Consider the following 25,086-nt stretch of genomic DNA (forward strand, 5'->3'; position numbering starts at 1 on the left):
TCCCTTGCGTTAATTAGAGTTCCTCATACTGTTGGACGTACCCACGTACGGAAGCGTATTGCTGCCAAAGCAAAAAAAAAATGTCGTTTAAAAGACTGATTATAGTTTAAACGACTTATTATCTGGTTTAAACCAATTATCATCTCGTTTAAACGACTTATAATCTCGTTGAAACGACATAGTTATTTAAACGAAATACATGTAGATATCTCGTGTAAACGAGATAACTATGTCTTTTGAACGAGATAAAATAGTTTTTTCGAGTTGGCAGCAATATGCTTTTGTATCCGCGTACCCTCCAGTCCTCAAATCCATGATGCAGTATTTGTCTCAAACCTAATTCCAATGTGTTCAAGTTTCTTCTCTCTTCCTTAATTTTATCATCTGTTTTCTAGGTGCATTCCTAGCATAGGTGCAATGTTAACACGCCTCCGTTCACACTTTCGCTTTGCTGACATATCTATCTCTCATCCTCTAGCCCTAACTTTTAAGGTCCTTTCGCATCTTGTCACGATTTGTAATTTAAAAAATAGCACAAGTTTCCAACGCTGACAAGAGCATAGTTGTTGGATGTCTTAATTCCTAACCGGAAAAAAAATTTAAAAGAATTAAAAGCCAAAAGTATTAAGCTTTAAGTGATGGTTTGGCAGATTTTGATTAAATCCGACAGAATTCTGAAATGAGTGTTGCAATTTTCATTTGGCCATCTTGGTAGATGGGGAAAATGGAGTATCGAGTAAGCTAGGCACTTATTCATGATGTGTAAACCATGAACAATTCTTCTACTGACCAGACTCGGTAATTTTTTTCCGAATAAAATCATGGAGAATGAAAGAACTGTGAACAAAGTCCTAGGCCGTTTTCAAATACTCAACTTCGTCTCCGTCTCAGGCTTCGTTCCCAAAACCAATCCCCGATTGTGGGCCTGAAGCGTTTAAATTTAAATTGGACTACTGTAATTTGTGACTTTCTTGCATCTTATTTGATGTTCTGTGGCACTATTAGACTGACTACTGCGCTTACAGCTTCAAAGTCAGCTAGTAAAAAAATAATTGAAGCCTGAGACGGAGCCAAAGTTGAGTATTGGAAAACGGCCCCAGCAACAGGACATACATTACTGGTATACGTTTAGCAGAATTTCAAAGTGGAGGTTTCTCCAATATCGGCGTTTATACAACTTAAATGCACCTCCACGAGTTTGTGCAACGCATTGGCCAAGCACGATGAGGAAATCTGTCGACCCAATGCGCATTTGGAAATGGACGACAAATTTCGCGCGTTGTGATTGGCCAATGCGTTGCAAACTCTTGGAGGCGCACTATTGTTAATCGCCCGTATTGAACTTGTTCACGTGCATCTGTGAAAAGAAATATTTTAAAGGGGAAGGGGAGCCCACTACCAGACTACTGCAGAATCTATGAACAAAAAATAATCCCTTCGGATTCAGCGTACTTTGAAAATGCACTTTATTTTCAGACTGAGGTCCACAATAAGGAATACAGTAAGTACACTTGCTATTCCGTATACACACAATGTACAAACCAAATTACACATGCATAAAAAAGTTGGTGAGAATTCCTGGTACTAAAATTGATGGTCCAAGCTGGCGGTAATGAATCTGCAAACCTTACTCTGTAACAGTGTAAGCCTGGCACCCTGTGTTCTGTAGAGTGTTTGATTCAGAGATTTGGCGACGGCTGCCAACCGCTGCACCTGAGTGGTTTGGTTACTAGGGCCAAAGGTCATTAACTTCTACATGGAAAAATAACTTCAGTCAATTCATTGTCCAAAACAGGCATCGGTGGAGTACCAGTTAGAGGCCATGTACACCACATACCCTTTAAAATGGTGCTCTGTATCAAAGATCGTACAGCACCGAAGGCGCAAGATGGATAACTCTGCCCCCAAATGTAATTACCTTAAGCGCCATTTGAGCAAGCGATACGCCTGCGCAGTTTAGGGTGATGCTTGGGCGCAGGCTCACCAGGTGCACATGCCTGCCGCAGCGCCTGTGCATTAATGTGCATTCCGCAGGCGTATCGCTTGCTCAAATGGCACCTATGCAATTACAACATTTTACGTGTATTCACGGTGTTTGTGCTTAATTTGCCGCACCATACGGCTGTCCCACCAGGGCCAAGTGCAGTTATTTGCAAAAGTTTAGGACCACTCATGCAAAATGCATTAACCCGAAGAAAAGCCAAACTTAAACCAATCAATCATGGCAACTTATGTTTATTTTCAATGTGTAACCTTGGTACCTTGGTTAAACAGCTACATGTGTATTTGACTACATTTCCATGATTTGAAATGGTAACAGTCTAATACTTAGAGTGCCCTCCTTTATTTCTGATAACTTAGATTGGCTTTTTTTTACCCATGCTGCCTTACAGACAAAATGTCATACAAGACCTGCCTTTGAAAAAAATTTCGTTCAAATGGGTATAATCACTACATTGATGTTATGCATCACTGTAAAAACTTGTTAAGTAATCATTCAATGAGACAATGTAATGCAGGCCCAGTGACAGAAATACCAATAAAATTCAAGGTGGTCTTAAACTTTTGCAAATGACTGTAGTGTCATGGTGATGACTTGCAGAAAGTGACTGTGAGCAAATTTTGGCGTATATTCAGAAGTCACCAAGCAGATCATGACCTGGTCAATATACAGGGGAATTCGCCATTAGCAGTTGCCCAAGATGATAATTAACTCCTTACATTGGCCCAATTGCTGAAAAAAACCACAAGGTTTTCTGTCTCCAAATGTCAGAAGATTTCTGAAGTGAACAGTGCCTCGACAATTTTGTGACATGCCCCCAACTGAAGTCGGCAGTCTTCATGCATGTATTACTTTTGCACATGCATTTCAAGAACACAAAAATCCCAAATTCTATATTTTACATTATGTACAATCAAAACAGTACAGCAGGTATCGCCAACTACACATAATCAAGTAATTCTATAATAAAATATGGAACAGGCAAAACGAGTGAAACAGATGGAATCATTGCCTGCCTGCTGAAAGAAATAAAATTACATGTTTAACTGACATGTACACCTGCCAGGCAAACTACACCACAGACATAATTATGCAAAGTGAGCACAAACGTACATCTCTGTGCTGCAGCTCAAAAAATTCCTCAGTATAGCAAGACAGCCAAACTGTTCAGAAAATGCCTATGCCTAACACAAATAACTAGCTACCCAAACAGGTAACACACATCCAAGAATTTTGGTTATCAGCTAAAGCACTGATTTCTGCGCTCACCGATTGGTGTATTCCTTGTTTTCATTTTTGGCAGATCTGTGAACCTGACCCAGTTTTTACTCTACAGGTACATATTGTGAGAAAGCCTCCCGTAGGCATGGCGATAACAGAATACCATCAGCAAATGTGGTGCTGAACACAGTGAAATTGCATGTCACAGCCTACTGTAGCTGTCTGGAGCATATAGGCTGTTCCCAAAAGCCAAAAAAAATCAACCTCGGTGGCACAGAATACCCCAATTTGAACTTCAGATCTGGTTGGTAATTCTACCGACCACTGGCAGGGGCTTGGGCTCCTGAGCAAGACTGTTTATCACAACTAAACATTCACAAGTTCAAAGGAGGAAATTACAATTTATGCAAGCCTTGCTTATCCCCTAACCTTTAATGCCATGCCCGAGAAGCAATAAAACAAGAAAATCATGAACACGTCCCAGGGAAGCTTGTACATGATGACTATGATCTTTGTTGCTCTGACCATCTGGGTGTCAGTAGCGTCTGAAATGTGAGATTTAAGCAAAGTAAACTCCCCCTAAACTGCAGGACAGGGCTGTATGCACCCTGACAAGCCTGGGTGGAATGTTTGTGGGTCTGAAAAGCATGGGTATTAATGTACTACCCTGGCTGAGCAAAGTGTTGTATATGAGCAGGATTAATAAAAATGTATCAATTCCAGAACGAGGAGGGCAGTGTATGGTCAACGGTTCATTTGCATAAGTAGTCCCAAAATATCAAAGTTCAATCTTTTTTTTCCCCAAAGATTCGTTCACTAATTTCTTGCAAGAGCTGCCAAAGTCCATGACCTTAGAACTCCAACAGTTCAGGGTCTTCAACTATTACTGAAAGTCCCAGAAATCACGTCTATTTAAAATCAGGTTTCTATTTGAAAAATGCACAACAGAACACTCTAAAGAATATGCAGTTCACAAACACTTTGTTCAATACACTGAGGTACAATCCTGCCCAGCAAACTCTTGACTAAATACATGTGATGTAAATGAGTGATTTGTGTTGCATGTTCACCAAAATCAAATCTAAATTCATCAGTACAGTAAACTCCTTGAGAACATGGGGAAACGAATAATTCCTGATTCAATTAATTCATGCCTTATGTCAAATACTTCAGAAATTGGAATACAAACAACTCATGATTTAACTTGCACTTCTAAATGCTATGTGTATCTTTGATTGCTTTGTAAAAAAAAACATGAATATCATGAACATTGGGCTTTACTCAAATTTACAACAATGGTGTAAAACTGAATAAACTCAAGGCAAACAAAATGTAGCATGAGAGCAAAGCAGCAAAGCAACTAAACCCAAAAAAAGCACCTGTGTGGAAAAACGAAAAAAAGAAAAAGAAAATGACGTTAGTCTGCAGTCCTCACCAAAGTCCTCACCAATGCTAACAACTGTCGACCCCCAAGTATTTTTCCAACAGAACCCATTTACATCTTCCCAAATCTTCCTCTGGGTAGGACAGCAGTTAAGCAGTAATTGCGGACTTTCAAGGTAAACAAGCCTTCTAATGGCTAGGCTGCAGGAGAGTTTTTTGTGCTCCTGTAAAAGTCCACTATAAAACTCTGGTGGATTGTAAAGGCATTGGAGGGATTAGCATTAAGATATGAGGGGTTTTGAGGTTCAGAACAAATAGCAAAGAAGTGTTAGTCCCGCTTGTATTTTCTGTTAACTATAACATGTAGATTGCATATAACAAAGTTGTATGAAGTAACACATGATTCCGCAGAAGTCTTCAAGAGATGATGTTCAGATATTTCTGTTCTTGTTTTTTTATACAGCCTAACACAAGCTCAGAGCCACAGAAACTCAGTGAGGACTCGTGTGATTGTTTGAAAGAAGAAAGAAGTGGGACAATACAATCTCCACATGACTCTGACAGGCTCTGGATGTATCTCCAGGGCGCTGGCTTATACTTCCATGGACCTATCCTGAATTAACTTGCACGGAAGAGAAAGTGTGGTGTCACTTTGCGCTTAATACGAAACAAATTGCTGCTGAAAACTGAAGTGACCTGAATACACAGAGATGAAAATGTGGAGGGCGGGGCTGGTGTTTCAATCCTAGCAAGATCTTTCATTTTCCACCTATCAGAGAGATTCTGCTGGGAGTGGGTCTTTGAATTTCAATTACATGTACTTCCAACACAATCAGTACTTTTCTTCAAGTACAATGCATATTCTAAGCAGCTAACTGGATTTTGACACCACTTAGTTTTGTTACATTTCCGGTAACATTCAGATCTGAAAATTCCAAACCCCACGAAGAAAGGGCATATCATCAAACAGAACATGTTTGAAGAGCTACAAAACTGAAAATAAAAATTATACTTGGAATGTAAAACACAGCAAGAGAAAACACAATACAAAATGTATCGTACATGTACAAGTGTACAAAATATTAGGCTGAAAAAATTAGGCTTCTTTGGAAAACTTTCTCTCCAAAGATTTTGTTGACAAGGAGACTGATTCAAAACAAATTACATTCTGTGGACGTTTGAATCAACTGATCTAATGTACAGCCAGACACAACACGAAAATGCGAGTGGCTGACAAGTTCTCTAAAACTTTACCAAAGAAAGAAAAGCACTCCTATAAAGAACATTCTGTACAGATTCTGTCCTTGTCTGTTCACCTTAATTTACACAATGTACAAGTTGTCACTGAGGTATCCACAAAGCTTGAATGATGTGTTAGTGGATGTGATAGTGGATGTTAGTGGATGCGATAACAAGAACAATGAATGACGATAAAGGATTTGTCTTAATCCTATTGCTGTGTAGGGTGCTTCAGTGAAAGCCAAATGGACCCTCTCTTCTCCAACAAGACTTGGCACTTTGTGGGGGTAATGATCATTACGGTCCATCGTTATGTCTATAATACTCCATGCAGCAGAATCACTGATCACTTGTCACAAATGATTGCACTGACTAGAGTCAAGTGCTACTTGAGCGTCATCCCGGGTAAATAGGTAACAGATTTGCAAGATTACGACAACACAAGAATGTGGAGAGTTGTGCGTGTAGTGTGTAGTGATTCATCTAAAGGGGAGAACGCTAATTACTGAAAAAATATGAAGCTTGGATTAGAAATAAATGAAAGTTTATTCCATACACAGGGTAAAAACAGTCAACAAATGTTTAATACTCAGTGGGGTTGGAGTTCCAACTTGTATGGAAAGACGTGGTAAAAGCTATGAAACATTGAAACAGAGTGGTTTCCCGGATGCAAGATTTTCCCTGAACCATACTGTGATCCGTAGGAAGGGACCTTCAGGAAATGGCCACGGTGCTCACCATTTTGGCAATCTTCTCGTCCCCCCGCAGGAGGTTGGATTTGATGGTTGCTATGGTGTCCAGCTGATCCTGGATCCCTTGGTCCAGCTCCGTCAGCTGGGCCTTCAAGGGTTCTAGTTCCGAGTCTGTGATGCTGCGAGTTAAGAAAAAAAGAGATCTTGAGTGTCCCAACACCAATCTTTTAGATACTTGGCCTCCATGTCACGACATCATTTTGAGCACATCTCCAAAGTTCCAGGTCACTCCGATACAGGATTTTTTTGGTGTCACTTATAGTTAATGCTACCAAATGTGTTGGCCCGAGTGCACTGAGCGCATGACATTGGAACAAGTTTCCATTTTTGGTAATCCTTTCTTAGAAAAATGAGCCTTTCATAAGAACAGTATGACCGATTTACACAAAATTGGTGTCAAAATGACAACAACTCATCAATGGAAGAATCACTAAAGGCATGGCACATTAAAATAAAGGCACTGCAGTGATACTGGAGAAAATGTACAAGGAAAACAGATTCAGCCCCTAAATCTTTTAAGGTTACAATGCAGAAGCATGTATTCCTCTTTTTGCTGACAATTTAATTTTCAAAAATAAACCCTCGTCAGCATAATTACATGATTATATATACACATGTAATTCATGTTCTGCCAAGAAGCGTATGATTTAGACTAAGGTGTTTTAGAAATCTGGACGCTTATTATAAATAGAGCATCAGTCTACATGTACGCCAAACCCTACATTTTGGTGGGTTAAAGGCCGCCCTCAACTTGTTAACAGCAACTGACACTCAGTGGTACTTGAGCATGCTTAATGAGTACAGAATGTACAGTACTATCAGGGATCTGCCGCTGCCGGTCAGCGCCGGTCGGGCCCGACCGGCACGCAGAATTGCCGACCGCCACAATCTGCCAAATCAACTTTTCCCACCGGCACGTATTCCCGATAAGAACCCAAATAAAATAGCATCTTGGTCGAGGGATCGATCGTGAAGATATGAAGATCGTGAAGAAACCGTAAATTTCACTTTGCACTGCCATGCATATCGTCTGCGCACCCACGTACGTGCATATGCAACATATCTGGACCAAATATTAACATGAACCAATAGGAGGCTTTGTTACGCGCAATGCACGTGTACATAGTGCATAACGAATCTTTCCATTGGTTGGAAGGCCACACATAGGCTTGCATATGCAACGCTCTCAGTGCGCGAAGATCGGAAAACCTCCTCTCCATGATGTACAGCGTTGTTTGTCCAGTTCCGCATTTTACCCAGTTCCACAACTTGAAAAGAAAATTTGGCTTAACTTTCAGAAAGACAAAATTGCAAATGACCCCATTCACACTTCGTTTAAACACTTAAAAATCTGGCAGAAAAACAACTTTACATGTACTTGCAAAACTGACAATCGACCGTGACTGTTTTTCGCCGCGCCGACCACGGTTAGCAACATTCGGTGCATGTATTTTCTGCTCGATGTTACATAAAACGATCACTGCGATCGTTTTTTAAACCAACGATCGCACCGCATTCGTTAACTGTTGTTTATCCCACGTTGAAAATATTAACTCCGCAATTTTTTTATTCAAAAGTAACAGCATGATTTTGCCTTTTCCGTAAACGAGTTCCATATGGCAAGATACACGCGCTCAGTATGCACGTGGCACATGGCCAGATGTGTCAGAAAAGCAAATGGCCACTCTACATTATGTTCATGTAGACTTTAAAATGACTGTTCAGAAAAGCCTTGCACACATTTATGAATGTCGTTATCCCATATGCATACTGTATGAACTTTCGTACAAAGAAAATAAGGAAAATATTCCGCCAAGATTTTGCATGTTTCGCCTTTTTTTCAACACACAAAAAAAAATGAAAAATGATTTGAATAGCAATGAAAACTTATGGGCATCATAGAGATAGAAATTAATTCAATATTTAAGGGATTTACAGAATAAAATCAATATTTATTTCTACTCTTTTTTTTCTCATTCAATTGCCCGTCTAAAATTATCACCTCATCCTAGTTGACCAAAATTACAAATTTTCAATTTTTTTATTAAATTTCAGAAATTTCAGACATGAGATCCCTAATTCTAGGCTGTGTATACACAGCTGAAAACACCCAGAGAGTGCTGTTTCCGGCCATCTGGAGGCTTTTAGATTCCAAAAATTTTCTGGTACGCTCCGCGCCAACCAATGGTGGCGCTCCGCTTAGATAGTCCTGCCAGCACTAAAACCATCCTGGGCAGAACCCTGTACTATGTAGTTTTGATTTCCACAAACTAATACTCACGCACTGTGCACTTGTTACATTTTCGTTTTCACATACCGACAATTGACTTCCCCTCCCTCATCCCTCATTTTTTGAATTTTTTTTCCCCTATATCCAACAGGTAAATGGAGTGAATTAGGGTCAAGCCTTTAAAACTATTCTCTTCCGGATGGCACTTCTGCTACATATTGTATGTCGATTCGTGAAAGGCCAAAATCTATTAGGTGTTGGTGTTAGTGCATGGGTCAGAGCCAGGGGAGAAGGGGGCAACTGGAGCCACGTCCCCCCCAACAATTTCTTTTTGGGGGGCAAACAAGAAGAGAAAGGGGGTCTTTTTTTTCATGCTACTTAGTGTTCCTTCCAAAGGTGTGTACAAAGCCCTACAATGTAGCCCCATCCTCAGAAAGGGCCATGATGTAAAATGTTCAAATGTAGTTGCGCCCCGGCCTGCCCAAAAACCCTTTTCTCTCTCCTTCCCCACTCCAAAAGCGGGGCTCCGGATCTGCCCTTGACAAAACACGTGCAAACACACTGCGAGTGAAACCAAAAAACATTATTTTCGCAGTTTTCTGAAGAGTCAGCACATCCAGGTTGCATTCCAGATTATGGAAAAAAAAAAAACAACAGTGATGACTTTGCGACTCGGTGACACCCACCCTTGCTCGCGCTTGATGGCCAGCTGGTGCTCTTGGTTCTCCTTCCGCCACATCTCCAGCTCCTTCTGCATGCTGTCCACGTCTTCCTGCAGGTAGTCCATGATCTTGCCCAGCGGGTTGGCGCTGCGTGTCAGCGACTGGATGGCCGCCGTCAGCTTCTCCACCTCCCGCTGCACCCGCTCCCGCTCCTTGCGCCGGGCCGCGTCCATGACGATGGGCTTCTCCTGCATGGCAAGCGAAGAGAGAATCGGTGAAACTGGGGAAGGAGCATCAATGGACACAGGGCAGTAACATAAACACCTCCACCAGGAAATCTAGAAATGAATGTCAGTGTAACAAACAAAGAGGCAGAGCTTGACACACAAGAGGGGTAGCCTATACTCCTCTGCTTTCAAGGTATGGGAAAATCACAGAAACAATGAGGTTTGATCTTCACCACTAAACAAATCCTTCTACCAGGCCATTTAGAAATGAGAGAGAATCTGGAACAAAGAGGGGCGGAACTGAAACTGATGTGGAAGGATTAGTATAATCCAGAGCTAAATATAGGGAGAGCAGCGACTCACATCTTTTTTATCTCCTGCCCTGGTACCTTCCAGTTCCTTCTTGGTTTCTAGAATCTTCTTGACGAGTCCTCCGTGCTCTCCATCATCTTCCAAGGACTCGCTGCCCAGCACCTACAAGTAAAAGCAGCCGCCCATGAGCAAATTTGGTATTTTAACGGTGCACACTCAAAATTGAAGCACATCATAGGTCATTTGAGAACATCAGTCCGTGGGCATGGTTAGCCCTACCAGTGCAGCCAGACGCCAACTCACACGTACTGAACACGTTTAAGCTGGCATGTGTCATGTGCTTTGCTCTCGAATGACTGGCCTACAGCCTTACTTGACAACCCATGGATCAGTCTACAGAGAATGTGTCACACACCTGAGGCTCCTCGTGGACAACTGGATGTGTCTCCTCCACAACAAACGTGTCATCTTCATCTTCAGAATTCTGGTCATTATCGACAATGACACTAGTGACTTGCTTTCCACTGCCAATTCTGAAAGTGAAAGTTCATTCTGTGATTCTAAAATGCTTACAATTTTACGAAGTTTAATAGCCTTTCCACACAAAACTGGACAACTCACCGCATACACTTACATGTGAGACCACCAATACTGTAGAACCATCAATGGTCTGCCAACTTATTTTCTTTTGACAGGGGCGGGGAGGGATTACAGTTTGGTGGGTGGATAAATCCACACAGGAGAACTGTTGCACAAGTTGGCATCACTGTGCAAGTTTGAATATGTAAGGTCCCAAAACACATGCAGTCAAAGGATGAGAACAGACCGGAGACCAATGAAGTATTAAAGCGAGATAAGTGGCAAGTCTAGGGACTACCTCATTGCAGGGTCCTCAGCTACTTCTTGCTTCTTGACTCTTGGTGGTGCTGGTCTCGCACTGCTTGGTCGGGCCATCCTGCGACTGAAAAGAATAAAATGTGGACAACTGCTTGAAAAGTGATACTACGTAGACAAAAAGAAGCAACTGCTGATCATATCTACATGATGGGTAATGATGGGCTGCATCAGCCTAGGATCACATCTACAATTGTCATCAGTTGCTATCTACCATCAGTCGGTGCTCAAGTCTTGAGAACTTTGTAGTTTTTAAGATAACAGAACTGGAAACTAGGCTGTCTGATCACAACAGTTCCTGGACATGTGCACCTTCTAGTTAAGCAGTGGTTTTGATGATCCAGATCCAAACATCAAGTGTACAGTGTGGTGTATGAGCATTTTCAAGTTACAGGTTTTATTAACACCACTATCAACCCTTCTCAGGTGTAGAGCTAGACTATCTGCTCCGAGCAGGAACAAGACATGGCACCATTTTGCTTGGCAAGACTGTCCTTTTACATGAACTTACTTTGTGGACGCGCAAGATCATGCACATTTGAGGTGAATGATTTCTGTTAAAATGTATGGTCTTCGCGTGTGCGGCTTGCATTGAAATATATTTTTACACAGCACTCAAGGCTTGATAACGACAGGAATCACAAAATATTTTTCTTGCAGTTGGATCCCGGGAACTGCCGAATCTTCAGACAAAAGATCCCCCTTCCCGGGGTCTGAAAAATCCTGGCTTTCTTAGGGTTAACGTCACTCCAGGCTAAAGCCACTTGATTCAGAAACAGCCCTGTGCGGTAGCAGCAAGCCAATACACCTACAACCAGCCGTACACTGGCAGAGAGTTGTACGTTTGCGCCTCTTCCAGTCAGAGAATGCCAGTTTGGACGTACCTGGCATGTACCTGGGGAGGTAACATGTCGTTACCATTCACCATGTCATTCCTGTCATCCTGTCCAACCTTCTGGCCTGCAGTGCCATCAGTGTCTGTGGAGCAAAAAGGAGCAACGACAATTTCAGACAAGGAATACCATCACAGTCACAACCTGTTGTCTTCTGACAATTTTTCAATGCTTTTCATGTTTTTAAATCTGATTTCAAAGTTTAAACTTCAAAAGGATGACATTTGATGGCTATATCTGCAATGGATCAGTTGCAAAGAAAGACTAACGAACTACATGTACAAAGAGGCAGACTACACTACAGGATGCGTAGGGATTAATTCACCGCCAAGATCTGAAATGGCCGCTAAATTTCTTTCCATGAAAAGACTACATGCAAAAGGTTTTTGAGACACGTAGCTCTGAGGTCAGGAACAAGACAGTATGACGATGAAACATGCCCCCTCAAGTATGGAGGACAGAAAGCCTGGACTGACCATAGTTCCACAGTCCCAGACTGCACATTCCGACGAAAACAGATTGCGTCTGCTGCAAGCCACACACAGCTAAAGAGCACATGCTATTAGTCAAACAACAAATTATTGCCATAGTCTGTGAACAGCCCACTGGTCCAAGGACATACATGCACAATGAATGGATGAAGATATCTGGTTCTTTCTGCTTTGCTGACACAACTAAAGTATAATTCATGTTGAGGTCTCGGTATGAAAATAATCCTAGAACACTGCATGTGTTTTGAAGTCAAACAGTTCTCAATCCTTCCACTGCTGGAAGATCAAGGACTGTTATAGCCTATGGCTTGTTATTAGAGTCTCACATAGTACATGCGAATAAAAGCAAACGAAATCCAAAGACAATGCACATCAACTAAACATTTCAATGAATCTACTGTCTAATGAGCTCTCAAATGAAGTTAAGCAGTGCAATGTAACCACGGCAACATACCTTCTTCACCTTCGGAGTCTGCAGTGAATAAAGCATTGTGGGTAAAAATTGGAACCGGTGTGTTAGTCATGCTGGGTGGGGGGGGTAAATGCGAGGGGGTCTCTGTCTACACATTTGCATCTTATGGTTAATCAGTGTTAAGTTTCTTAGGGCTTGATCCAAAAATTGAACATTTAACTAGTAGCCTACAAAACCTGTCTTTGCATTGGACTTATGGCTGATAAAACTCAACCGTTTTTCTTATAAACCTCTAGATTTTGAATGTATTTAAACTCATTTTTACCATTTGTCCTCTTGTAAAATTCAATTGTACATGTACTATTCCTTTTAAAAATCGCAGACATTAACAGAAACACTCAAGTTGTTGGTAGTGCCGTTGGATCACTTCCCAACTTGCATGTGCCAAAAAAGGAAACGTGACAATGGAAAGAAAAACTTGATTGGAGACGGCTGTTGAATGATCCCACAAAGTGTCATCACTTACTTATCATTTAGTTACATGCATTTAACTACTGTATCTGTAACAATTTGTTATCAAAAGGACAAATAGGTACTGGAGAAGAATTTAACCACTGGAATTATAAATTCTGTCTCGTAGCATTTTTCAAAAATGAGTCCAATGTAACCACAATTTGAATTACATTAAAGAGTAAGCCAAGCCAGTGGCAGCAACTACATGTATGGTACTCTTTTAGAATGTGATACAAAATAGACAAAACCCATGGAGACACATTGCTTTATCCCAACCAAATATATTAGTGTATAACACTGGGATTGTGTTTTGTGATGGTGACAAATGGACAAATGTAACTTTGTTAAATCAAAACAGTTAGTTAGAATTTTATTTCTTGAAGTGAAAATCAATTCTGTAACTCTAGTTACTAGATTTATGCTTGATTTTTCATTTCCCAGCAATTTGATGTGACCTGAATCACGATCAGTGCAACTATCAACTGTGCTGACTGTACAGCCCACTGTGTGGGAACAAATGGTTAGTGCCATAAACTGGTGTCAGCAATGGTAAAAACCTAGAGAGGATGCACCTGTGATACTCATTTATAACGGGGAAAATTCAAAGACCACACTGCTCTAAAAGTGGCGTGGTATTCTTTGGCCTGCAGTGTGCCCCCAAATAAGCAAAAGGATTAATCAAGTTTCAGAATGAATAACAAATTAATCAAAAGTGTTAAAAAAAAGAAAAAAAAACAACAACACAGAAACACAAATTCTAATCATCACAACTTCATTCCACTGCAAGTGAAACTGCACAACCGCAAGGCCAACAGTGCATCAGAGAAGCCATGTGACATCTTACCGTCACTGCCGTGCATCGGTCGACGACGTTGCCCTTTAGCCGACGTCGGACGGGGGATCCGATTGGATGACGTTCCATCCTCAGACTACAATGCACAGGACAAACAAATGGTGAATTCACCTGAGATTAGTGAGAGTCCGCACAAGCATTACTGCCATGATATCTGTGTCCATGAGCAAGACAGTTCTCAATGATCACCTCCCAAGTATGACAGACAGAGAGCACTGGATAAGAAACAGCTGAGCTTCTCACACTTCTTGGCCCACAAGAACAGCTATATTACTCTAAAGGCAGGGGTACAAATGTTGTTTTCTTTCCACAGATCTCAGACACCAGATAAATGAAATCATGAAAACATTCAAATGCTATTAATCAAACCAAGATGTGAGTAAATGCAGATAAGACCTAATCTTGGATGTACGAGAACCAACCCAAAATTCAGACTTTGGTAGGCATTGGGGATGAGTCCATTTTCCAGCACCTTTAAACACGCGATAAAACTGAAGTAGGTTTGAGGAAACAATAAGCCTTTTGCGGGTTAAATTTGAATAAAATCTGGTACACTGAATACTTTAAATTCATGTGAATATAGCAATTTGAATTCTCTATACTAAAGACACTGTTGCTATACCTCCTGCTTCAGGGCAAGCCGTTCCTTAGTTACATAAGAGACGCCTTACACCAATGCACTGTTTTCAATGGACAAGATGGGCACAAGGGAACAAGTCCATTCCAGAGATGGTGGTCGCTATGCAAAAGCTTGCCCCGAATCACGAGGTATAGCAACAGTGTCGTTAGTCTGGGTAACTCAAATTGTTACATGTATGTTTATGCGTGATCAGACAACTCAGTGTACCAGATTTTATTCAAATTTAACTCGCAAATGGCTTATTGCCAGAATCAACAAAATGAAGCGATAAAGACAGATCTCAACGATGATGACATTTAATGAAAGGAAGGCATATTAGTAATGATGTCAGATATCAGGCTACCGTACTTATAAGCAAACTAATGGCTGTCATATACACGTACATGAAAATTCTACATTGAAATTGCACCTTACAAAGTCCCCTTCCTATGCACATTTGCCAATGGATGCAAATGAAACCGCTCAGCAGATATGCATGCATTTTTAAATGATTATCTTATGAAATATGGACAACTTTAAATATTATGTAGGCAAATGATAAACGGGATCAAACAGCTAGAAAAGGCGGGTTCATCCTTGATGCCAGGCGTGGGCAAATGCAATCACTGTGGTCAGAATCATGTGCAAAACTCAACTCCATGGTACACATTTCAAGATAAAAATGTCAACAAATATCAAGTAAAACTTGCTAAATGGTGAATTCGGCTACACACTGCAAACAAATAAAACCTGTTCTTCCTTCAAAAGACACCTCAATCAAACACTTCATATCAGAACAGGCTGATCAGGAATATTAGAATCCTATTCATGTGAAGACTTCATTTTTTCAGGAGTAAATTAGGAGTAATATTAAAAGTCATGATGAAATTGCTTGTGAATGGTGGTGACAAAGGCAGTGATGGCTAGACATGACAGCAAACTGGTGATTTCTGGTGTATTGATCACAATAGTGGTGATGTTGAATATCTTTACATGAAAATGGTAAACTATGATGACAATTGATGACAATGACAATGGTGACAATGATAAGGCTGAAACACTTCACCAGAGCCAAAAGTCTTTGACAAACTCAGCAGAGTCTCCCGTTCAATGTTGATGCTTTGATGCCGTTCCCCGTATCAACAAAGTTTCCACGATGTTTGAATTGGAACAAACGAGCAACAATTTTAGCTCGGCTCGTCTGAAAAGGGGCCAGATTATAACAGTTTTGGGGGGATGCAGGCGTACACGTGTTCATTTGCTCTTTGCTGCCATAGGCATGCAGAGCTTTGAACTGGCAGCTTGTAGAATCACGTCAGAATTGTATCAACGCAGCATTTGAAATATTGTCCCACCGCATGGCATAAGAGCTGAGGCAACACACGCAAAATTACTAGGCAACGTACATGGGAAGCACTGAACCAGCTATATCTAGATCAAGGCTCCGCATGCCTATGGCGGCAGCGTGAAAAGAGCGAATGACCAAAAGAGGACCCCTAATTTTTTAAGGCATCACTCTTAATCATTTATTTTAGAATAAATAAGAATTGTAGATTTGGGTATTTCCCAAAAGCGGATCATGGGGGAGCTAATAGGGGGCTATGTCCCCTCCCCCCAAAAAGGGCCAAATATCTTTTCTTAAATAATGACAGCGAAGGAAATTTCTTGGTCTTATTCATTTCTTATCCTTCCAACAGCATGTAAAAAGCCCCAACATGTAGCCTCGCCCCCAAGAAAGGCCACAAAAGGTTACATGAAAAAATATAAAAATTTTTTGCTCTAGCAACCAAGTTTGCCCTTAACCCCCCCAAATGGTTCTGGATCCGCCCTTGGGATTCTCTCCTTCTGTTTAATTTGGAAACATTCTGCCAAGTTTCTCAGAGAAGTCCCTTATCATAGCTGCAGCAGACGGCAAAATGTATCCGACTTTTATCCAGTCAAATGAAAAGAATGATGCATCATGAATTGAAAACACATCAATGCTTATATACCTCAGAAGGTTCCGGCCTAGCATCCTGCAAAAAGAATAAAGTAAGGGGGACTCAAAGTTATCCAGAAACTCAGAAATTTCAAGCTGTCGTGCTGTGAGTAAGTAGTAATTCTGTATGCCTTAACTGAAAGCTACATTAGGAAGAGTGCGACGGAGTGGGGGGAACAGGTCAGTGTACATGGGGTAAGGCAATGCAGCTCCGTATCCGGACAAGATACTAAAAATAATGTTATCCACTTGTGAATGTGGCCTTTTCATTTGTGATCCGGGTTGTTGCTGCACAAATTTTAGTGCCAGCATGCTGGATGGCTAAAATAATGTAGTATAAAGATTATTGCAGCGCAACAACGATTAACATGCCCGAATGGGCCAACTGAGTAACATGCCCGAATGGGCCAACTGAGTAACATGCCCGAATGGGCCAACCGAGTACTTATATATGTACATGCAAACCCAAAAAACATGTTTTGAAGTTTTATAAAAGGAGGAAATTGAGATCGTACTATGTCAGAGAGATTCTAAGCTTTTTTCTTTGTCAAAATTTTGAAATTGCCATATAATGCAGCAAAAGTTGTGTCAGTCAACAACTGTTATTTTCACCCCAAGAGCTGGCCGCTGATTTGGAGTGCTGGCAAACACTACCAGTATAACCTGGTATAGCTACAACCCTGTTCATGATGAGAATCTTTGAAGCTCCAGATTATCTTTACAAGTAAAGCAGGATAAAATGGTATCATTGTGGATAATTCCAATTCATTGCATTCACTACCTCCAATGTTCTGTTCGTTAAATGAAAAAAAAGTCAACGGCTGTGCATTGAGATTGCACACAATTCACTGTCCTGAAGACTCAAGTGATTGACGAAAAACTAAAATGCAGCAAGTATTAGCAATTATCATCAAGTTAATTTTGGACAAGAACTTCGTTGACACATCAAACACGGTGCAATTAATGCAGAATGTGGACAGGTGCGTGCATGTCCTCATTGAAAAACAACTCAATCAGGAAACAGATCTGAATACAGCTGAGTCAAAAGAACTCTGGAGTACCAACATAAACTATTGACTTTGAAATGTACATGTATTGGTTTATGTCACTGGTGAATTCAAAATTCTGGCTGAAACTGTTAGAATGATTTTCTAAAATATTTCATTGGAAAAGCCTCCTTTGCCATGTGGTTATTTGGAGTGACAAAAGAGTTAGATGAGCTGTAACAGGTGTGACATACATGAAGGGGCAGCACCCCTTTGGTGGGGACACATGTGCAAAGGTGCAGGCACGCTTGGTGTGAGACATGCTGCGATTATGAGAATATGCCACCAATCTCTGTTGGAATGTTTCTCTTTGTGTGTTGGGCATTGAGTGGAAAGATTTCCAACAGCTTCTCTCTTCTTTGCCAGTGAGGGAATACTTTTAGACAGAGCAGAAACACCAATCCAAGCACAAGATTACTTTAACAGCTCCAGAAAGTATTTTGTATCAATGTCTTCAGGCCAATAGTCATTTTGACCAGCGGCACAACACAGCCCTTCGGCCATACTTGGGGTCGTCTGGACTGCGGCACTCAATCTGTGCCCATATGCGACCCACTCAGCAAAAAAGGAGTGTTACTTTGCCAAAGCCACTTTGGAGTAAAAAGTCCTTTAGAATAATTTTGCACAATGTAAATCAATAGGAACCCACAGCATTTTTAACCATGAAGTATCCACTTTCGTCAGGATGCCAAACTGAGTGATACATCAAAACAAAAGCTCCATTTGCTCTTTCGAATACAAATGAAAACTACAAAAGTGACTCTAGCAACTGAAGACTCCTTTTTGCACAGTGGGCCACGTATTGGTAAGTTCAGGGATGTGCCAACCTGTAGTCTTTGTAGAGAACAAAATAACTCTATTAATCTAATCATGCAGAGCGAGTAAACATTGTGTGGACCAAGCTGGCTCAACACAAGGGCCGTGTCCGAAACGGGCTTCCAGAGCTACGGCTAGGTCTATTGTGTACGCGTCTCCACGCATTTCCAATGGAGCAAAGACCTAGACCTAGCTCTAGACAACAGATTCGGATGCAGCCTAGGTTTCATTGCCGAGCTAGGAGTATCTGCTGGAAAATAATGAGGAGTGGTCAAGGAAACTATTGACGAAAGTCCAGCTCAAAAGCATCTGCAGTGCAAATAAGAATTTTTGAAAGTTTCCTCAAGTCCAAAAAACCAAATGAGTGTCCACAACACACAAGGCAAGCATTGGAATTCCATACTTTTGTATGTTAGTTTTTGTGGTTTTAAATTTTTAGCGGAGCCGACAAATATATTCAGCAACGAAAATGATATTAGTAAGCAAACTATCGGTAAATTTTTGTATAACAAAGTACATGTACATAATTGAATGGATGATTGCTTTTGGCACACCGAGGTGGGATTGGAATAAATGTTTTCAGCTTTCACGACAAAACTGCGAGGCAGCTAAGATGCAGAGCTTGAAAATGTACAGGTACACATACTGTAAATACATGTGTGCTGCTGTTTGAGACTGCTCTATCAATAAGAAGTGGACATTACCATTGCCATGGTTTTATATGTGTATATCAGGCTTGAATTTCATGGAGATGATAAACTCAGAAATTTGCAAAGCAAATAAGTAATGTACCTCTGTGTAAAAAGAAGTTTAAGTCTGTGCAAAAAGTAATGTAATTCCATGTAAAAAGTAGTGTAATTTTATGTAACAATTAGTGTAATTCTGTGTTAACAGAAATGCAATTTGATATAAACAGCAGTGTAATTCTATGTTAAAAGAAGTGTAATTCTATGTAAAAAGTAGTGTTATTACATAGAAACGGTAGTATAATTCCAAAACTGTAGTGTACATGTACTTCTTTGTAATAACCAGTATAATTCTTTGTGAAACAGGTTACAAAATGGAATGTCACATAATGACATCTTGTAATGACTGGTTCTTTGCTAGTTTTTCTAAGCAAGACATACTTCTGACGGGAACATGCGAAACAAAGAAACAGAATTAATTTGTTTCTTTTCGGAATGACAGAATTTACATTTTGATCCACGTGATCATGTTCAACAACATACAATCATCATCATCATCATCGTCGTTATCGTCATCATCGTCATCACCACCATCACCATCATCATCATCAGGCTTCAAGCATAATTCCCATCACGAACCTCTTAAGACTCCTTAAGTCCTTTCTCCAGTCCAGTCTCAAATCCCTTCTCAAGTCCAATCTTAAGTCTAGTCTCTCAGGTCTCTTCTCAAGCAAAGTCTCAAGCCCCTCTCAAGTCAAGTCTCATATCTAGTCTCAAGTCCCTTGGCAAGTGCAGTCTCAAGTCCCTTGGCAAGTGCAGTCTCAAGTCCCTTGGCAAGTGCAGTCTCAAGTCCCTTGGCAAGTCCAGTCTCAGGTCCCCTCTCTAGTCAAGTCTAAAGTCAGTCTGCACCACAGGCATTTTTCTTGCACTGTTTATTTCCTGTTGCCTATGAATGAAGTTGCAGTTTGACTTGTCATGTCAACTGTCTTTCAAGATGTGATCGTCTTGCCAAATAATGTGATTTTTTTTTCAATGCTGCATACATGTTCAAAGTGACTTCACACCAAGTTTTCAAATTCTATTACTGGATGACTTTTGAAGTATAAACCTTTTTGGAAAAATCATGCTCCATGTAATGCACAAATATGTATATACTGTTGAACTGATTCAGTATAGAGGCTTTACATGGTAGCCATCTTGCAGGGCCATTCTTTTGTTCCACAGGGAAACCTCCTCGGTGCATAACCCTGTTGAACAAAAGCATTGGCCTGCAAAATGGCAGCCATGTAAAACCCTTATGCTAGTACATGTACATGATTTTGCAGGGTTCATCTGAGCGGAGATGTGTCTTGACTGCTGAATTACAGTGAGTTGATAAAACTGAATTGGTGGTTCACTGAGTGACAGAAACTGTTGCTTTTTGGGGCCACAGCATAACCAAGAGGCAACATGGGACAACTTGAAAAATTGGACAGGACGAAGCAAACAATTACCAATATCTTCCACTAAAGAATTCTGCCCCCAAATCTTATGCATGGCATTTCAATTTCTCTCATGATGCCCCTTTGTGCAAGCTTTGAAAATCTCCAGTGCTTTATTTTATTTTGCATCAGTGGGCCACACAGCACAAAATAGTGTCAAATGCTGCATACCTCTGCTGTGTCGTCACTCTGACCGATTCATCGGCAAGAAAAGGGGAGACGAAAAAACATAGGTAACGGGTGTGCTGATTAGTAGAGAACTGCCAATTCATGCAAGGCAAAATATTTTGATCAGTAGGGAAAAAAAACCACAACTGAGCAGTGATCATGAAAGTGCCTTGATGCTCGGCCTTGGCCTTATGGCCTAATATCTGGGCCTTGGTTTTAATAAAAACTAGGGGGCAACAGCCCTGCCCTTAACCTTCTTCTTGGATGACAGAGACTTTGCTCCAGCACCGCAATCAAGATCTGAGGACATGTACACTGCAATTGATAAGCACAACTGTAACCACTCCAACTATCCACAAGTGTAGGCTGAAAAATGAACGGTGTCATACGTCTGATAATTTACTGTTATTTCAAAACTTTGGTATACGTGAGCTGATCATCACCATTTTGAATTTACAGTGCTGGTGAAGAAGCAATGCTACAGAGTACCAAAGTGAAGACGTCATGCTCACAATTATCTGTGTAAAAGGCATTAGTGAGAGAACTAGCGCATGAACCAAGACACGCGCACTCCATTCGTTTACACTGTGCTTCCTGGTTCAAACTGACGTAAATCACATTTTGGTACCCTATAACCCTGTTGGCAAAGAGTGCTTAGTTACAGCATGCACGCACGCAGGAATTCCTTGCAAAGCTTCTGTTGTGAAACTTGGCATCTTGAAAGGCTGCTCCAAGATTGGAGGATACAGTGCCTAGCTTAGCCCCACTCTGGAGCCGCAATCAACCACACAGTGTCCTAATGGGGACTGAACTTGACCCTCACATTTGAGCACACTATCACTTTTTGGCAAAGCTTCTCTCAAAAGCACTCTTCAATGACAACAGCCCACAGCCACACGAACTCAGTGACTTCCTCTTAATGGCTGTACAGGTAACACAGAGAGAGTTGTGATGTGAGGTCCATGAACGACGTCATGTTGTTTTCAAAATCGTGCATTGTTATGTGTGGGATTGCGGACAGAGGACAGATCAAAGTTGGACAGCTGATTGTTTCCTGCATAAAAAGACATTGAAATTGCCAACGCGGGTGTTTGTCGTGCCAGAGTTTGGAACCAAAATGCCTTCTAATCTGAACCTGTCACAACTCTCTGTGTGCAGTATACAGGTTTGTGACAACTGTTCCTAAAAATGGGCTAAAATAGGCAAATTTGATGTTTGACAACTCCTCTCCCCCATGTTGTTATCATTTCCCAGATAATAGCTTAAAAGCTTCGGCCTGGTTTTTGAATGGTGGGTCACTTGTGGTTCTGCACATTGCTAGACAACAGTGCTCTCTTAATAGAATGACGCAGAGTCAAGTGACCGTTGGACAACATGATCTTTACCTCTTCATCTTCCTGTAGGCCATTCTGCTGCTGCTGACGAGCTCGGTCTTCTTCCTCTTTACGTTTCTGAAAAAAGGAAAGTGGTACAAGTAGTTTCGATGAAGACACTTCAGTGACTAACAAAACCACACGGTACTTGTACATGGGATGACTGTTGCTCAGGCAGGGCCGCATGAAAAACTTCTGGCCGCTGTGAAGTTAAAAGGAAAGCTAGAGTGGTATGGCCATTACGAGAACATGTGGCCTGGTGAAAAAAAACGCTCTCTAGGGAACATTGATGGGGCAAGGAGAGTATGGAGGCAGAAGAAGTGGGCATACAACATCCAAGAATGAACTCTGCCCGGTCACAAGCTGTAGCCAGAGACTGCCAGAGAGGAAGTAAGCTTACTAGGACTGCATCAACTGTGCAATCCCCCTGGTGACCATTTTGTCATTATGGGACGGTGGAGAAGAAAAACAGATAGCCCATACTCTAAAAGCTTAAATTGCAGAAACAGAGCTCAGTCATCACTCAACTACATTTCGTAGAATCCACCAAACACGTCACAGTCAGCTTTGTAACTTGCTCCCTCAGAGCCACAAAAACTCACCCTTCACAAACTGGTAAAACGAAGGTACCTCAATGAGTAAAATACTGGTGCCAAAATACTCACAGCAGAAACCCAAACTCAAAATTCAAAGTAAGAAGGAAAAAACTAAACACATGAAAATGCATTCAATTCAATGATTCTGTGCTATCCTAAAAGTGGACATTTGCACAATGAATACAACTGAATTTTGTTTAAAATTTCCAAATGTTTTTCAATGATTGGCAAGTCACTAAGTTATACGTATAATTGGTAATACACGAACCTGGTCTCATAATTTTTGACCTGTTCCTAGCATCAACAGTTTGGCACTCGTATCTACATGTAGTTCTAATATACAACTCTAATCAAACTCCCATTTACATGTATTCTCACAGTTTATAGTGCCTTCAAATGCCTCTTTGAAGGAAAATACAAGTGTTGCCATAAACTATAAACTGATCTGCTTTCAAGACCTGACACACGCGACTGTTGTTGGTACACTGGAAAAGAATCGTTACAGACTAATCCAAGGAGATGTTATTTCTTCAGCGGTGCTGCATTTACATTTGTTAAGATTTCAGATGTTCATGTAGGCATATCACAGCAAGCTGCGACATCCTATTGGTTGAAAAGGCAGGTAATGTGTGCATAAATGCACCACCTTTGTGCAAGCGTGGTACCCCAGCAGTAGTGGCTTTTAATTCTCTCTGTCAGGTCATTTTTTGGTTAGCACCGTGTTACTGCGCTTGCCAAATTTAGGCTTACCCTGCAGTGCAATGATTCTATGCTCGGATGTTGTCATTCTGTAGGTCATAAATACTAAGGTATCACCGTATTAACCATCTTATGCTGAAGTCACTCTTTGGGTCATTAAGGTAAACACCTCAAAGAAACACAGCTGTGTTGTGTTGTGCACTGCACCAACAGTCCCTCACAGGAATATCAGATTGCACTTTTGTGCTGCCCAAGAACTGTGCTTCACTGTTTCATGGGCATAATTGTGCAGTAAACCAAATGCAGTGGAGAGGACTGCACAAAAGACCCTGGGTCATTTTGTGCTGGCAACCTACTGTGTACACACTGAACCTGTGCATGTTTGAGTTCCATATAGAAACTACATGCTCACCAGTGACTGTGGGCATTTGTGCACATTTGTGCTGTAAAACCATAGGAGGGTTAAAGGAGCCATGACTGTGAGGCACTACATACACTTACTCGTCTTTCCCTTCTTTCCCGATCTCTATCTGGGTCTCTCTCCGATTCCTTCCCCTTGCTTCGGTCTGTTTCTCCTCGATCTTTGTCGCGTTCTCTCTCTCCGTCCCTCTTGCGGTCTCTGTCGCGGTCCCTGCTGTCTTTGTCTTTGTCCCGTCCCTTCCTGTCTCGGTCCTTGGTGCGGTCCCTTTCCTTGCTTCCGTCCCGGTCCTTGTCTTTGCTCCTGTCTCGATGGTGGTCTCGTTCTTTACTTCTGTCTCTCTTTTTCTGATCCTTGTCTCGGCTCTTTTCCCTGTCCCGACTGGAGCTTCTGTCACGATTGTCAGAGCTGCTTTTCTTGTCCTGGGGGGGAGGGAATACAAATAAACTTCAGTTGATGTGACTAAATGTTCGTAAAAAAGTGAAAAAGGCTGTTTTAGAAAAAAGGGTTTTCCCAAGACTATGTTAGAAAGGTATATAATCCATTCCTCTACCCTTTGTCTGTTTTTATAGTTTTATTTAGTTCAAGCTCATCACTGGGTGTCAGATTCATATACAAAAAAGAATATTATGTACATTTAAACACAGAGGGCAAGATTTCGAAAAACAGATTTTCAAAACAGTCCCTCAATCATTCCAAAATTATACTCCAATATGACAAAAATTACAAAACAAGCACACACCAAAGCCTAAAAAAGGTAGAAAACAGAGAGTAATGTCATTTTGATCGTTTACATACATGTGCACAGTTTAAAAGCACTCTGTGCCAGTGCGTTGGTTAACTCCATCAGAAGTCATTCAATCATCGAGTCGCAAGCCGTTCAAATGAACTGCGACAAAGGCATTCCTTTTCAAAAGAACTTGCGACAGGACCATTTGTAGGGACTTACCCAGCCACTGAACACAGAAATCCTACCCAAGAATGTCGGAAGCGACTTAATACTAGCCCGTGAAACCTGGTGCGCTACTTTTTTTCAGTAGCTGGGGTGACAAAAGATTCATGAAGAGGGGACAATGCAATACACCATTTAAGACATTTCAAAAACGCGAATCCATTACGTCG

The 25,086-nt window shown here is 41.2% G+C and overlaps 1 protein-coding gene across 6 annotated transcripts in view; it reads right to left on the reverse strand.

The window, feature by feature from the left end:
- Nucleotides 1-1,449: 1,449 nt before the first annotated feature.
- traf3ip1 (TRAF3 interacting protein 1) overlaps nucleotides 1,450-25,086 on the reverse strand; it is a 28,066-nt gene continuing 4,429 nt past the window's right edge. The window contains exons 6-17 of one of the 6 annotated variants that reach the window (XM_022228923.2): nucleotides 24,048-24,386; nucleotides 22,264-22,329; nucleotides 20,882-20,899; nucleotides 16,695-16,718; nucleotides 14,076-14,160; nucleotides 12,761-12,778; nucleotides 11,807-11,900; nucleotides 10,906-10,989; nucleotides 10,444-10,561; nucleotides 10,080-10,190; nucleotides 9,514-9,737; nucleotides 1,450-6,716 (exon numbers count right to left, since the gene is read on the reverse strand). In XM_022228923.2, coding sequence (XP_022084615.2) covers nucleotides 6,560-6,716; nucleotides 9,514-9,737; nucleotides 10,080-10,190; nucleotides 10,444-10,561; nucleotides 10,906-10,989; nucleotides 11,807-11,900; nucleotides 12,761-12,778; nucleotides 14,076-14,160; nucleotides 16,695-16,718; nucleotides 20,882-20,899; nucleotides 22,264-22,329; nucleotides 24,048-24,386 — 1,338 coding nt within the window. In that variant the 3' untranslated portion in view covers nucleotides 1,450-6,559. The remainder of the gene's footprint in view (nucleotides 6,717-9,513; nucleotides 9,738-10,079; nucleotides 10,191-10,443; nucleotides 10,562-10,905; nucleotides 10,990-11,806; nucleotides 11,901-12,760; nucleotides 12,779-14,075; nucleotides 14,161-16,694; nucleotides 16,719-20,881; nucleotides 20,900-22,263; nucleotides 22,330-24,047; nucleotides 24,387-25,086) is intronic. The other 5 variants (XM_022228924.2, XM_022228925.2, XM_022228926.2 and 2 more) reach the window with 5 other exon arrangements.

Source organism: Acanthaster planci, linkage group LG08 (genome assembly GCF_054643075.1).
Source record: "Acanthaster planci isolate LZ-2023a linkage group LG08, COTS_SCS, whole genome shotgun sequence".
Taxonomy (NCBI): domain Eukaryota; kingdom Metazoa; phylum Echinodermata; class Asteroidea; order Valvatida; family Acanthasteridae; genus Acanthaster; species Acanthaster planci.